General features: G+C 40.4%; 1 protein-coding gene across 3 annotated transcripts in view; it reads right to left on the reverse strand.

The window, feature by feature from the left end:
• Smg6 (SMG6 nonsense mediated mRNA decay factor) overlaps positions 1-16,048 on the reverse strand; it is a 234,817-nt gene extending 218,769 nt beyond the window's left edge. Inside the window, exons 1-6 of one of the 3 annotated variants that reach the window (XM_005327910.5) lie at positions 15,855-16,048; positions 11,162-12,917; positions 9,975-10,167; positions 9,304-9,414; positions 4,332-4,438; positions 4,001-4,079 (exon numbers count right to left, since the gene is read on the reverse strand). In XM_005327910.5, the coding sequence (XP_005327967.1) occupies positions 4,001-4,079; positions 4,332-4,438; positions 9,304-9,414; positions 9,975-10,167; positions 11,162-12,917; positions 15,855-15,942 (2,334 nt within the window). In that variant the 5' untranslated portion in view covers positions 15,943-16,048. Of the gene's footprint in view, positions 1-4,000; positions 4,080-4,331; positions 4,439-9,303; positions 9,415-9,974; positions 10,168-11,161; positions 12,918-15,609; positions 15,776-15,854 lie in introns of those variants that run through there. The other 2 variants (XM_021728163.3, XM_021728164.3) reach the window with 2 other exon arrangements.
• Between the last annotated feature and the right edge of the window lie 66 nt (positions 16,049-16,114).

Here is a 16,114-nt window from a genome sequence, read left to right on the forward strand (position 1 = left end):
GAAACTTGGTGGTTTTGTTTTGTTTTGCAGTACTAGGGATTGAACCTAGGGGCACTCTATCACTCAGCTACATCTCCAGTCTTTTTTATTTTATTTTGAGACAGAGTATAAGTTGCACAGCCTACTTTCAAACTTGTGATCTTCTTGCCTCAATCTCCCAAGTCACTGGAAAACTACAGATGTGCAACATCCTGCCTGGCCAAAACTTGGAAGCAAGCTTGCCAAAACTTGGAAGCAACCAAATGTCCTTCAAAGAGGTGAATGGATAAACTGTGGTACATCCATACAATGGAATATTATTAGCAATAAAGAGAACTGAGCTATCAAACTACAAAAAAAAAAAAAAAAAACCTTAAGAAAAACAAAACAAGATCCAAAAAGAACCTTAAATGTATATTGCTAATTGGAAAAGGCCAATTGAAAAGGGTACACATTGTTAAGATTCCAACTACATGAAATTATAGAAAAGGCAAAACTACAGACTAAAATAATGAGTGGTTCAAAAGAGGGATGAATAAGTGGAATACAAGTTATTTTTAGGGCAGCGAAATTATTCTTTTTTTTTAATTTATTTTTTTAAGTTTTACGTGAACACAATATCTTTACTTCATTTTTATGTGTGCTGAGGATTGAACCCAGGGCTTCACATGTGCTAGGCAAGCACTCTACCACTGAGCCACAACCCCAGCCCGAAATTATTCTTTAGAATAATGGTAGATATGTCATCATACACTTGTCGAAACCAAGTAGTAATATTGGCTCATTGATTTTAACAAATGTACCCCAATGCAAGATGTAGCAGAAACTGTGGGGAGAGGAAGGAGTTGAAGATATATATGGAAAATATACTTTCTCTTCAATTAACCTAAAAATTTAAAATCATCACTACAAATCAAGTCTATTAATAAAAAAAAAATTCTTCTAAAGTCCCTAATAGAGAAAAAACCCAACCTATCAAATGAGAACCACTTCACACTCCATTATGTAAGTCATAATCCAAAAAATGGGGGTAGGGAGGGAACTATTGGTAAGAATGCAGAGAAATGGCACAGTTACTATGGAAAACAATTTTGCAGTTCCTCAAAAAGAAAAATTTATGCACAAAATTAGCATTTAATCTAGCAATAGAAGTCTTAGGTAAACTTAAAAAAAATAAAAATACTCACTTAAAATACTTGTACATCACAGCAGCAAAATTCACCTTAGCTAAAAGGTGAAAATAACACAAACATCCATCAATAATGAATTAATAAACATAATGAACTAGGTATATCCACACAATGGAATACAACTCAGCCATAAAAATGAATAAAGTATTGCCAGGCATGACGGAACACACCTGTAATCTCAGTGATTAGGGAGGCTGAAGCAAGAGGATGGCAAGTTTGAGGATAGCCTCAACAAATCAGTGAGGCCCTAAAAACTTACTGAGACCCTCAAAATGAAAATAAGGGCTGGGGTTGTGGCACAGTGGTAGAGCATTTGCCTAGCATGCGTGAGGCACTGGGTTCGATCCCCAGAACCACATAAAAATTAAAAAAAAAAAAAATAAAGGTATTATGTCCATCCAAACTGAAAAATAGTTTTTAAAATTTTTAAAAATTAGGGCTAGGGCGGTGCCTAGAATATGCCTAGAACATTTGCCTAGAACATGTTAGGCACTGGGTTTGATCCTCAGCACCAAGTAAAAAAAATAAATAAAATAAAGGGAATGTGTCCACCTACAACTAAAAAGCATACTTATTTATTTGTTTGTTTGTTTGTTTATTTATAGTTGTAGGTGGACACAATCCATTTATTTTTATGAGGTGCTGAGGATCAAATCCAGTGCCTCACGTGTGCTAGGCGAGCACTCTACTACTGAGCCATAAGCCCAGCCCCCTAAAAAGTATATTTAAAATTTTTTTTTTAATTAAAAATAAAGGGGCTGAGGTTTTGGCTCAGTGGTAGAGGACTTGCCTATCATGCGTGAGGCACTGGGTTTGATCCTCAGCACCATGTAAATGTAAAAACAAAGATATTGTATCCACCTAAAACTAAAAAATAAATATTTTTTTAACATAAAAATGAAAAAATCAGGCTGGGGATGTGGCTCAGGCGGTAGTGCGCTCGCCTGGCATGCATGCAGCCTGGGTTCAATCCTCAGCACCACATACAAACAAAGATGTTGTGTCCACCAAAAACTAAAAAATAAATATTAAAAATTCTCTCTCTCTCTATCTCTCCCTCTCACTCTCTCTTTAAATAAATAAATAAATAAATAAATAGTGCTAGGGATATGGCTCAGTGGTTAAATACCACTGATACCAAAGGGAAGAAAAAAAAGAAAGAATGATTAATATATGCTAGCTACAATTTAGATGAGCTTTGAAATATTTATACTAAATACAAAGACACGAAAGGTCACATGTTATATGATTACATTTTATGAAACATCCAGAATTGGTAAATCTATACAGACAAAACTCAACTAGTGGTTGCTAGGAGCTAAGATCAGGGAGGAATAAAAATATACAGATTTCTTTTAGGATGATGAAAATATCTAGGAACTAAATAGAGCGGATGGCTAATTATATTTTCTAGTTAACAAGAAACAGAAGATTTTAATTCAGTTATTACAAGGAAGAAAAGCTAGAAAAAGATACCAGAATTAAGAAAGAAGGAAAAATAAGAGAAGGTGGATAAGGAGAAAGGGAGAAAAAAACAATGTCATAAAGAATGGTAGAAGGTAGAATGGGGATGTGGCTCAAGCAGTAGCGTGCTCGCCTGGCATGCGTGCGGCCCGGGTTCGATCCTCAGCACCACATACAAATGAAGATGTTGTGTCCGCCAAATACTAAAAATAAATATTTTTAAAAATTCTCTCTCTCTCTCTCTCTCTCTCTCTTTAAAAAAAAAAAAAAGAATGGTAGAAAAAAATTTCAAACACCCATCACAAAGAGAATAGGATAAAGGCAGAAAGAGGAGAGGGCAATTCAAGAGATTCTGAAGGAAGTGTTTTAGTAAACTACATTAATCAACTATTTCAAAACAGAATTAGGAATTTCTTTGAATCCGTGGAATAAAGGGGAACATAAATATGAAGTTTAAATACTACTTATTTGGGTATTAATAAACTTTTCTCCTTGCTAATGAGTATGAGAGCTGCTTCTTATACATGAATCTCACAGTACCTACCACTGGCCCCCCATCTTCCCCCTTTCGTGAAGTTTCTGGTCCAGAGCCCTCTCAGTTGCCAAAGCCAATTTCTCTCTGCTACAACCACATTTGGAGAAGGTCGGTAAGATCAAAAGGCATAATTGGGCACCAGGCGCAGTGGTGCACACCTATAATCCCAACAGCTCAGGAGGCTGAGGCAGTAGGATTGCGAGTTCAAAGTCAGCCTCAGCAATGGCAAGGCACTAAGCAACTCAGTAAGACCCTGTCTCTAAATAAAATACAAAATAGGGCTGGGGATGTGGCTCAGTGGTCGAGTGTCCCTAAGTTCAATCCCTGGTACCCCCACCCCTCAAAAAAGAAAGGCATACTTGGGTATCTGGAATATATCTGCTAAGAAAGGACCTTAGGTGAAAAGTTAAAAGAATAAGATCATGTAGGATGGGGGAGATAAGGACTTTTTAGAGAAAAAGACAAAGGGAACCTTGTTTTCCCTTCTGCAATGAGCAGCCTGGATCAACAGTATAGGAAAGGGAAACAAGACAAGACAAGATTTGGAGCAAAAGCTTTGGTCAGAAGCAGAGTGATGTTTGGCTGGAGCATGGGACTTACGAACTTAAGTGCAGTGGTGGCAAATGGCTGAATGAAGTCACCTGAAGTGAGGATCCTTGACAACTTAACTTCTTAAAGTAAGAGGAACAAAAAGAGTTTGAGGTTGGGAGGCAGAAGGGGATATTCTTTGAGCTACAGTGAGCAGATGAATTGAAGTCTCAGGAGCTGAACCTATCAAAATTCATTTTAAGAAACTGCCTGCAAAACACTTCCCCTATCCACAATTTCTTACCGTATACACTGCCAGCAAAGCCAACTGGTTATAGGGGCGCCCATTCTTGGGAGCAATGTGCTGGGCCTTCAGGTACCAACTAGAATAGAAAAACAGTAAGATATACTAGCTCCATATCAACTCTTTACAAATTCACCTTGACAGTCCTACTATTTAAGGCATAAGCTGGTGAATTAGCAAGCCCTGGAAAGGTAAAGCATGACTAAAGGAAACAAAAAGCACATCAATAGAATATCCAATATGGGAAGGTGCTCAAGTGGCCCACTGCTTAATAGTGCTTAACTTAACGCCACACAGAAAAGAGAAAAAACAAACCAAGAGGTAAAAGTACCTGCGTGCTTTCCCGTAGTTTGCTGTATCATTGGCTTGCTCCCGATACCTAGCGATATCTCCTTGGCAAATCATACATCTCTGAGCACTGATTAAGGCATACTTTACCTTTAGAAGAAATAATCAGTTAGCAGAGTAATCAAAAAACACTAACTTTAACCCCAAAGAATAGGAATGAGTCAAAATGACAGCGAAGCATTGATAAGGCACGGTCCGTCTGTAACAAAGTACAAAGTTTTCAATCCAACCTTGACTACTAAAAAGTAGCCAAAAATGTGATACAAAATTTACTGAGAAAACACAGTGGCAGAAGAGAGAGGTATGATTCTTATTTTAAGTCCCAGTCAGCTAGGCACAGTGGTGAATGCCTATAACCCCAACCACTTGGGGGACTGAGGATCACAAATGCAAGGCCAGTCTCAACAACTTAACAAGACCTTGTCTCAAAATACAAACAGGGGCTGGGGTTATAGCTTAGTAGTAGAGAACTTGCCTCTCACATGTAAGGCACCAAGTTTGAGCCTCAGCATCACATAAAAATAAATAAATAAAATAAAGGTATTGTATCCATCTACAATATATATATACATATATGTAAAGTATATACATGTAATATATATATAATATGTACATATAAAATATATAATATGTATATATAAAATATACATATAATATATATATATATTTTTTTTTTCAAAATAAAATGGGCTGGAGATGTGACACAATAGTAGAGTGCCCCTGGATTCAATCCCAGTACTACAAAAATTAAACAAAATTTAAAAGTTCAAGGCTGGCCTGGGCAACTTAGTGAGACCCTGTCTCAAAAATAAAAAATGAGCTGGGCACAGTGTCACACACCTGTAATGCCAGCAGCTAGGAGGTTGAGACAGGAGAATCACAAGCCAACCTCAGCAAAAAGCAAGGCACTAAGCAACTCAGTGACACCCTGTCTCTAAATAAAATACAAAATAGGGCTAGGGATATGGCTCAGTTGTCAAATGGCCCTGAGTTTAATCCCTGGCACCCAAAAATAAAAAATGAAAAATAAAAATAAATCCCTGGTACCCAAAAATAAAAAATGAAAAAAGAAAAATGGGAACATATAGCTCAGTGGTAGACTATTTATCCATCATGTGCAAGGCCCTGAGTTCAACCCCTAGTACCAAAAAGAAAATTTTTTTAAAAAGTCCCAAGCAAATGAAAGAACACACCCTGAAATGAGGGTCAGATGATGTGACTCTATGTAACAGTGTATTCTGTCAAGAAGTCTTTTTAGGGGAAATAAGAGGAAGGATACTAGAAATTGAACCAGGGGCACTTAACCACTGAGCCACATATGTAGCCTTTTTTTAATTTTGAGACAGGACTTCACTAAGTTGCTGAGGCTGACCTCAAACTTGTGATCCTCCTGCCTCAGCCTCCTTGAGTTGCTGGGATTATAGGCATACACCACCATGCCAAGCTCAAGGAGGTTTTTGAGACACCTGGGAATTGATCTCTTCATCTGAGTAAAAATACATGTTCTATAGGGTAATTGAGGGAATAAATATAATATATAAAGTGATAAACAAATATTAAAATAACTGTCTACTCTGTTTCTTTCCTGCCATCATTATACTCTTTCCTCAAACTGTTATGCATTAGGTTCCCTTTGCCTAAAAGCAATAAACTACCCTTTACAAAACATGATAGGGTTTGTGGAGTACTATTAATATGTTTTATCACTGATAGGCTGGGCATCTATCATTCATTAAGAAAGCAACAAAATAGACTCTTTACTAATTCCAAGATATGTGCCCAACCAAAAATATCTCCCTAAAGGACACTACTTCACAGCATTTTATCCACTCCACACTACACACACAAAATTAACATATCACAAAATAAAGAATAAAGCTTCAATGAAGCTGAAAAGGAGATACTGACCCCCTCAGGAGGGTTCATTCAACCAGCTGAAAAAAGAACTACAACACATCAAATTTATGCCTCAGGAAAGTTATATGTCACATACCCTTAAAGTCCTGACTATTTCACACATTCTTTCTAGGCATGAACATCAAAGAATCCTGGGATTTAACTGATAAAACAAAACAAAAAACCAGTTATGCCACCATAGTACAGACACTTTGTGGTCTCAATGAGGGGCAAAGTACGAAAACAATTCTTTCAAAGTCTCTCCATCATCCTTGGCATAGTGCTGAATGTCTGAGCCTCTGCTCACCTCTTTAGCATCACTATCCACTCACATTCTGTACCTCAGTCAAATCGGTTCCCATAACACACCACATCTTTCCCACTTTATGATATTCAGGTATATAGTTCCTTCCCCCTTGAATGTTCCTCTTCTCCTATACACCTTCACTTGCCTAAAGTCTCAGGTCTTCAGCCTTAACTGTTATTTCCTCTGTTCTCCATGATCCTCCAAACTAGCATACACCAACAACAACCTTTGCAAAACTAACCACATAAATACTTATTCACCTAACATCTACATTTAACTCCAAACTAAATTCCAAGAACTGGGAACATGGCTTTCTTATTCTGCATTAACTGCCTTTGCCTACAATGACAACTAGCATGGAGTATTTATTTAACTAATAAATACTAGTTGATTAGTAAAAGTGTGTGTGTGCATGTGTGTGTGTATATATATATATATATGTACACACACCTATATATATACTCATATATATATATATTCATAATACATATATATATATATATATATATACACAAATACATATCACACACACACACACACACACAGAGAGAGAGAAGAGAGACAGCAAATCATCAAAAGGAGCAAACAGCTGGGCATGGTGGCATATACCATAATCCCAGGAACTTGGTGGCTCACACAGGAGGATCACAACTTGGAGGCCAGCCTCAGCAACTTAGCAAGACCATCAGCAATTTAGCGAGAACTGTCTCAAAAAATTAAAAGGGTTTGGGATATAACTTGATGGTAGAATACACATAGGTTCAATCCCCTGTACCTTCCCCTAACCCAAAAAGAAGCAAGACAGAGGTGGGGATATATAGCTCAGTGGCAAAGGTAGCATGCTCGAGGCCCTGAATCCCAACCCCAACACTGCAAAAAAAAGGCATAAGAGAAAGTCTCTATTCCATTAACCCTAGTCTTTTATCTAAGGAATCTCTAAACTCTCCATTAAATCTCTCTCATTTTAGAAACAAAAACAAAAGGTAACTCAGTAGCAGAGCATTTGCCTAGCACACAAAAGGAGCATATGTGCGCGCACACACGCACATGCACACGTGCACACGCACGCACACACACACACACACACACACACTCCTAAACAAAAACTTCTCTTGACCTTATATTCTCTTTTAGCTATCTTCTTTCCTTACCTTCATAGCCAAGATTTCTTTTCCACTCTCTCCCACAAAAATAACTCTTGATAAAGTTATTTAATACAAAGGATGCTTTTTTATAAGCAATTAACACTTGAAAACTCTATAGCAATTGAAAATTTTACCCACTCCTACCCTGAAATTTGATCTCCCCTCTGGCCAGCCCTCCCAGTATCCCAATTTCTGCTCCAACTACCACCTATACATTAATGACCCTTGAATCATAAATATATATATACACACACACACACACACACACATATATATATATATTTTTTTTAGTTGTAGGTGGACATAGAACCTTTATTTTGTTTTTATGTGGTGCTAAGGATAGAACCCAGTGCCTCACGTATGCCAGGCAAGCACTCTACCACTGAGCCACAACCCCAGCATCTAACCCCTGAATTTTTATTACCAGTCTAGCTCTCTCTCCTAAGTTCTAAGCAGACAAAATATTCATTTGCTCATTTTCAAGTTCCTGCTAGATACCTCACCTAAGTATATCTTATCTAAACTGATATCTATATTCCTTTGTAGCCACAAACTGGAAAATAATCTAGATACCTCATAACTCTCTAATCTTAGCCCTAACACCAAATCACCAGCAATTCAATTTTCTTTTTCTATCTTACTAATGTGGCTTTACTTTTACACCTCCACTACTCCTGTCTACCTTAGTCCATGCCTACTGCCTGACTCCCCAACCTCTACTTTTACCCAACTTCTATTTAAACTCACCAATTTGCGAAAATGATTGGTTCTAAAATCTGAAAATCAATCAGTGGTTCCCCAATGCTTTTAGAATGAAATCCAAACTCTTCAGCATGACATACAAGAGTTTGTGACCTAGTCACTTCCCACATTATTAGCTTTTCTTCCTACAATAGCCCCACTCCACATTAGCAATACCAACATGCTGCCTGGCATAGCAGAACACGACTGTAATCCCAGTTACTTGGGAGGTTGAGGCAGAGGTATAGCAATTACAAGGCTAGCCTGGGCAACTTAGAGTGACCCCATCTCTAAATAAAATAACAAGAAGGGCTGGGGATGTAACTTAGTGGTAGAGTGATCCTGGGTTCCATCTCCAGTAGTGCAAAAAGAAAAAAGAACACCAGCATACTTTTAAAAAGTATTACTAGGGATTGAACCCAGGGCTCATGAAATGCTAGTTGGCCTTGAATTAGCAACCTTCCTGCCTCAGCCTCCCAAGTAGCAGGAATTACACGTGTGAACCACCATGGGCTCAGCTCATGCTGAACTTCTTAAACTTTTCCAACAATCCCTGGTTCTCTCTCATTGTGCCCTCTATCTAAACTTCCCCTCCTACCTTTCAAACTCCAGCATGACAGTCCCTGAGAAGCTTTCCTTGATCCCAGCAGTTTAAGATCAATTTCCTTCTATTTCCATTCACTACTCTAAATATACCACTACCATAGGTTTTATAACACATTACATTTGTTGGTTTCATCTGGCTATTCCTCCACTGAACTATATTTTTCTTCTTGTATCCTCAACACTGAACATAGTCCCTAACACATCACTATCTCTACATAAATGCTTCCTAAAATGAACGAATAATAAACAAGCTTGCTTACCATCTTGCGTAATGGCTTGCTGCGAATGGCAAGACCATCCATGTAGTCCTCTAGTTTGAACTTATAAGTAACCTGCAGCTTCTGAAGCAAACTATCAAAGAAGTCACTACCCTAAAAAAAGAAAAAAGCAAGAAATGGTTGAATCGATTTATTCTGATCCAACCTACCCACCAGAAACTGGAACAAATGACTTTTCACAGTTCTGTAAATGTTCAGACAGCCCATGTAAAGGGAGGTACATATGGTATTTAGTGGCCCCCAAATGAACACAAAACAAAATTCATAGTATAAACTTCTCCATGGTTTTGAAGATATGAACTAAATACCCCTTTTCCCACCTCTTCTCTCTCTCTTCCTCTTTCTCTCTCTCCCCAACCTCTCTCTCTCTATATACACACACACACACACACACACACACACACACACACACACACACACACACACACACCCCTGCCCCAGGTAAATGCACTCAGAAAGCTTTCAATCTCAAAACTAACTCCATTTGTCAGCAAATTAAAATCCTAAGGAAATAACAGGGGCAAGTTGGGAGTAAACCCAAAATAAAAACATGAAGTTTTTTGTCAATGTTTTGCTCTAAAACATAGGTGGTAAAAACCCACCGCAAAACGATGCTGAAGCTTTTACCCTAAAGACAAAAATATAATGATTACCTCATCCAAAAGCTCCAGGAGTCTATTCCGTATCTGTTCTGGGTTCTCAACATTAGGATCCTTGAGAAGCTGCCTGAACTTCTCAATCACCTGATAGAAAGCATTCTTCCACAAGATCTGATCCACATTCTGAGTATCAGAGAACTCAATATCTAACAGAATACAACGCTCATACAGCTGTAGCAGTTCAGCTCTGGAAGAAAAAACATACAACTTCTAACTCCAAATTCAACGCAAAAAAAGCTAGATCCAAGATTCAAACTTTCTGCAAATTAACCACCTCCCTTGGCAAAAAATAAAAAAATGTAACCAGGTAACCTACTCACATTAGTTTCTGTGAGTAGAATGTCATTACAAAGGTGGTTTATGTCCGGAAAAATAGTGCTTCCCCATATGACCTCACCTAAATTTAACAATTGAGATATAAACTTCCCTGCAAGTTGTATGTTGTTCATTTCTTGGCCTTCTTTACAGTCTTTCCAAGATTCCATGCTCCCTTAAAGATGTTTTTTCTTTTTCTTTGTTTTTGTTTTTGGGACTAGGATTGAACCCAGAGGCACATAGCCACTGAGCCACATCCCCAATCCTTTTTATTTTGAGCAGGGTCTCACTATGTTTTTTAGGGCCTACTTAAGTTGCTGAGGCTGGCCTTGAACTTGCAAGCTCCTACCTCACCCTCCCGAGTTGCTAGGATTAGGTGTGTACCACCACTCCCAGCTAAGATTTATTTTATTTTAAATATTTTTAGTTGTAGAAGAACAACATAACTTTATTTTACTTATTTATATGCGGTGCTGAGAATTGAACACAGTGACTCACACGTGCTAGGCAAGTTCTCTACCAGTGATCCATAACCCCAGCCCCTAAGATGTTTTTTCTTGAAGAAAAAGTAGGAAGCACAGTCATTTTGAAGATAAGAAACAAAACTTCCAGTTTTTTCCAATTGTCCCTCCATTACAAAATTCAACATGGGGAGGGAATTGGGGGCCTTGGTACTGTGCTTACCTAACATGTGTGAAACACTAGATTCAATATCTAGCACCACAAGGGAGGGGGGGAAAAAAATCAATGTGAAAGGGAGATAATCCTCCAGTGGTTCACCTAAAAACTTTCTACCTTCCTCAGCCATGAGAGCCTATATAACTCCAACTTACCCCCATTTCCCTTTAGCCAAGAATATACCATACCTGAGCTGAGCCATCTTCTCCATGCCCTCAGTACTGATGCGATCCCTGGAAAGCAGGTTGCTGAGCTGTAGTTCCTGGTTGTCAGCTACCCGGAGAAGCCTATGTAGCTCCTGCTGCTGCATGTTCCTCACATGCTGCTCTATCTCTTCAGGACTCATGGTACTGGCAGGGAGAGGGCTACATACATACTGTCCTGAAGGAGTCGGGTAGCCTGGGTAGTAAGGCCCTGGGTACACACCATTTGTAGGGCCTACTGGGTACTGCAGAGGGCTATACCCTGTATAGGGATACTGAGAGGCAGGGCCTGGTGTCCGGGGGTAATAATAGGGATTGTCAGAGTTTTGAAACTTATAGTAAGATGCCTGGGCCTGGCGTGAGTCCCATGATGTAGGGCTGACTTCATCATCAGTGTCTAAGAAATGTAACTGGGGTGTCTGGTTCTTTAGAGCAGGTTTCTGATCAGGATTATTTGGGTCCCATAGTCGGCGGGTGGTGCCTCCACGGCCCCAACTCCGAGAACCTTTACTACCAGATCCAAATAAAAGTCGAGGTCCTAAAGGCGTAGACTCTGGAGAACCTGCTGAATTGACAGATAGGGCAGTATGGGCAGGCAGGATCAAAATGCCACGACCACGACCCCGAAGTTCTTGTTTCATGTTTTTGGAATCCTGCTTCTCAGAGCCTTTGCCCCCACTGCTCAAACCTCTGTCAGGTTTTATCTTATCCACATCCTCCCTGGCTGATCTCATCACGGGGAAATCTTTGTTCATGGTTTCTGCATCAAAAGTTACACGAAGTGTGCCTCGATTTTCTTTACCATTGCTTTTCTGTTCACCCTCCCCACGGCCAGACCAGTTTCTTTCTAAGTGTGTCTTCTTTTCTGAGCTCCTCCTGGGCCCCAATCCTTCAGGCTCATCAATTCTATCCTCATCTAAAGAATCAGTTGAGGACATAGATACTTGTTTCTTCAGTCGTGGCCTTTCCTTGGTCCTATCCTGGCGGCGACGGCGACATCCATTATCAGTCAGGCCAACTCCCTCAGTACTATTGTTGCTACCAGCTGAGCTGGTACTGCAAGTGCGATAGCGGTTCCTCCGTTTGTCTGAGCGGGAATAGCGCTTTGCAGAACCAGGCTTCCCCTGGGCCAGGTCATCATTCAGTTTCTTTGTCCCCTCCCCTTTTTCAATCCTTTTTCCTTTTTCTCCTTTTGCAGTCCTTACTCTGTCACTATTTTGGCTCTTTTCTGTCTCAGCTTTATCTGATTTATTCACAACTTCCTCTTTCACAACTTTTCCCCTACATTCATCTTCCTCTATTTTCAGCTGTTCTACCTGGTTGAGGATTTCCTCCTCATCCACCCGGCTAGCAGAATCTTTGATACCAGTCTGCAAACGCCTACCAGGCTGATAGATCTGCAAATCTGGTTTCTTTGTTCTCTTGATGATTCTTAGACTTCGATCTTCTTGCCCAGCAGTCCTAGGAAAAGTCTCCTGTCCTTGATTATTTTCTGGGTCTACAGGACCATTTTGCTGGTGGTTATCCAGTTCCTTGCAGACATCTTTAATGAGCTGTGTACCATTTCCAACAGCACAAGCATTTTTATCATTAACAATTTCATCTTTAAATTCCTCACTCCCAGAGGGCTCCTTGATTTTAGGTCTGTTCCTTAGTCGGGAAAGACCAGGCTTATAGATTTCCAGATCTGGGCGCCTGTTATCTTTGCGCTGCCTGGGCTCCTTTAATTCCTTCATGTTTTCTGTTATTTTGGGGAAAGGGTTGAAGAAGAAAAGGCAAAAGAAAAGAATAAAGGAGGAGGGAGAGGGAAAACTGTCATTCCGATTAACTAACAGAAAAATTGAGCAAGCATACATATCTCCAAATGCTAATTTTGGCGGACAGGGAAGAATACTTCTGCAAAAGCAGAAATTTGGGGTTTACAATATTTGTTCAGCAACTGCCAAGGGTAAGAATTGAACTGGGTTAGGAAGTGGGAAGGAAAAAAAACTTGTATCTTCTTGGATTGCCCAAGACATATTCATATTCAGATTTCTAAGACCCCAAATTACCTCATATTATTAGAACAGAAGATCTCTTAATAATTTCAGCATTAAACTATTGTGTTTATAGAGCCCTTGAAACTATCAGTCTTTTCTTCTGCCTCTGATATTTTTCCAGGGTAGCTAAGTACTTTTAATTTATTAGTAGAGAAATAGGAGTATAATTTAGTAATACAGCACTTGCCTAGCCTATGTGAAGAGTAAAGCCCCGGGTTTTATTCCCCCCAGAAAACAATTTAAAAACACATTTTAGTAGAGAAAAATAAAAAGGAGAAAAGGAGTAATATACAACAGTTCACAGTCCTGAACATCTCTGGAGAAAAAATAATTGCAACTCAAGTCTGTGAACTTGACTAGGATCTTTTACTTTAGCATACCAATTACCTTCACATACCTTCTACTGAAACAAACAAGAAGCAGTTCCCTTTATATTCTTCAACTTGACTTATCCTCACCAACTCTCTAACAGCAGCCAGAAGAGTCATTTCAAGAAAATACTGCTCAAACTATCATCATTAGAATACGGAGACTAACTGCTACTATGATGATGGAATATGAGAAGAAAAAGTTCCATAGAAGAGCTTCCCTGGACACAGGGAGAAGGATTGTGACATGCTCTCAAAATATCAAGGACTGTGGCATTCAAGAATAAGAAAACAGGGCTGGAGTTGTGGCTCAGTGGCAGAGCACTCGCCTAGCACATGTAAGGCACTGGGTTTGATTCTCAGGTCCACATAAAAACAATAGTGTCTATCTACAACTAAAAAAAATTTTTTTAATAAAATAAGAGAACAGAGGTAGGCACAGCAGCACACACCTACAATCCCATTACTCAGGAAACTGAGGCAAGAGAATAGCAAATTCAAGGCCAGCCTCAGCAATTTAGGGAGCCCCTGTATCAAAATAAATGAAAAGGACTGGAATGTAGCTCAGTAGTAAAGCACCCTGGGTTCAACACCCAGTACCAAAAGAAAAAAAATAAGAATATGGGACTTTAAAAATTACTCTCCAGACTTCATGAATTTTCTAAACAGACAGATAAACAAGTATTTTTTTTAGTGTCTGTTACTTTTATTTATTAAGGGGGAGACTAGGGGCTGGGGATGAAAGTGGTAGCTCAAGTGGTAGCGCGCTCGCCTGGCATGCGTGCGGCCCGGGTTCGATTCTCAGCACCACATACAAACAAAGATATTTTGTCCGCCGAGAACTAAAAAATAAATATTAAAATTCTCTCTTTTTCTCTCTCTCCCTCTCTCACTCTCTTTAAAAAAAAGGGGGGGGGAGACTATTGCAAATAGCCACTAAACATTTCAGTGGAAAAGTGACTGAATTAGTGAGATTATCAAGTACTTAAAATGGAATGTTATGTAAAATCCTAGTCTTGTCTTGTACTAGAAACAAAAATGCAAACAAGATCATAACAGACATCATATATTCAAGCATTTACACCTACTTTTATGAATTTAACAAAATAGAAAAAAGAAACTTAAGTTTATGATACCACTTTGGTATTTTCAAAAGTTTATTTATTTATTTTGGTACTGGGGATTGAACTGAACCCAGGGACTTTACCACTAAACTCCATCCCCAGTCCTCTTTATTTTTTATTATGAAACAGGATCTGGCTAAGTTGCTGAGGCTGGCCTGGAATTGTGTCCTCTTCCCTCAGACTCCAGAGTCACTGGGATTACAGGTGCAATCCGTGCTCAACCAGCTGATTTTTTTTTTTTATTAACCAGCTGATATTTTCAGAAATTTAAAGATTCTCCATCGAGTATGAACAAAGGTATCACAGAACACTCAGTCATCTTTGTAACTTAGGTAGGGATGAGGGAAAGGGAAAGGAGTTACTGCTACTTTCCAGAACAGAGGGAGAAAACAGCATGGATAAACCAATTCAACTGACAAACGAAAACCAAGCCTTGAAAAGGTATCTAACCCAGCTACCACCCTACAAAATTCCACCGCCCAACAGAGACACAAGAACATTGCTTGGAGCTTTTCTGATGTGGCTAGAGACTTCAAATTAACTGGTATTTTTGAACATTCTCTCTGATAAAAACTGCTCCCACACAAGCCAAGGCCAAACCAGAACAGAATCAACTCTGCTCTCTGCGAGGTCCTGGATCCCTCGCAGCTTTCAGAAGCTTGCCTAGGGAAGAAAAGTTCAGCAGAAAAGTCTCAGTGTGTTTAAACCTTTCCCCTCAATTTCCCCAACTCCTTCCCTCCGACGCCAAGCAGATGGAGAGGACAAGCCAGCCAAGGATTCTTTCGGGAACGCTACACACCGGGGCCTCCACCAGACCTCAGCACCCACTCCTATTCGCGTATCCTGACAACTAGGAATCCACCGGCTCATCTGAGGGAGCTGGGGCAAAAGGAAACAGTCACCTTCGTGGTGAGAAAGAGGGTGGAGGCAGGAACTCTGACTGGACTCTCCCAGAGCTGGCCAGAGCTGATGGAGCCCGACCGTGAGGCTGGCAGGGAAGCCAGGGGCCCGCCCGCGGCCCCCGCCCCCACTGTTGGGGGAAGGGGCGGGGGCTCCCGAGCTCCACGGACTGGGCGGGGAGGAGGAAGAGGAGGCGAGGGAGGCGGGGCGGGCAGGCCCGGCCCAGGAGCTGGGCGGTGCGACTCACCTCTGCTCCCGGCCTGCGGAGCCAGAGTGGCCAAGATCCCTCGCAGCTCCGACGCGGAGATCCGTACACGCTCCAACCCCTCCGCCATCTTCGCGGCTGCTGCTACAGCTGCAGCGACTCCGCCACCGCCGCGAGCAGCCAGGAAACCACGACGGACCGGCGGCGCGCGCTCACCCACTCCCACCCTTTTCCCCGCCCCCTCCCGCCTGTCCTCCTTAACGACGGTGGCCGCACTGGGAGGAAAAGCGCTCAACGCGCGT

Source organism: Ictidomys tridecemlineatus, chromosome 3 (genome assembly GCF_052094955.1).
Source record: "Ictidomys tridecemlineatus isolate mIctTri1 chromosome 3, mIctTri1.hap1, whole genome shotgun sequence".
NCBI lineage: Eukaryota > Metazoa > Chordata > Mammalia > Rodentia > Sciuridae > Ictidomys > Ictidomys tridecemlineatus.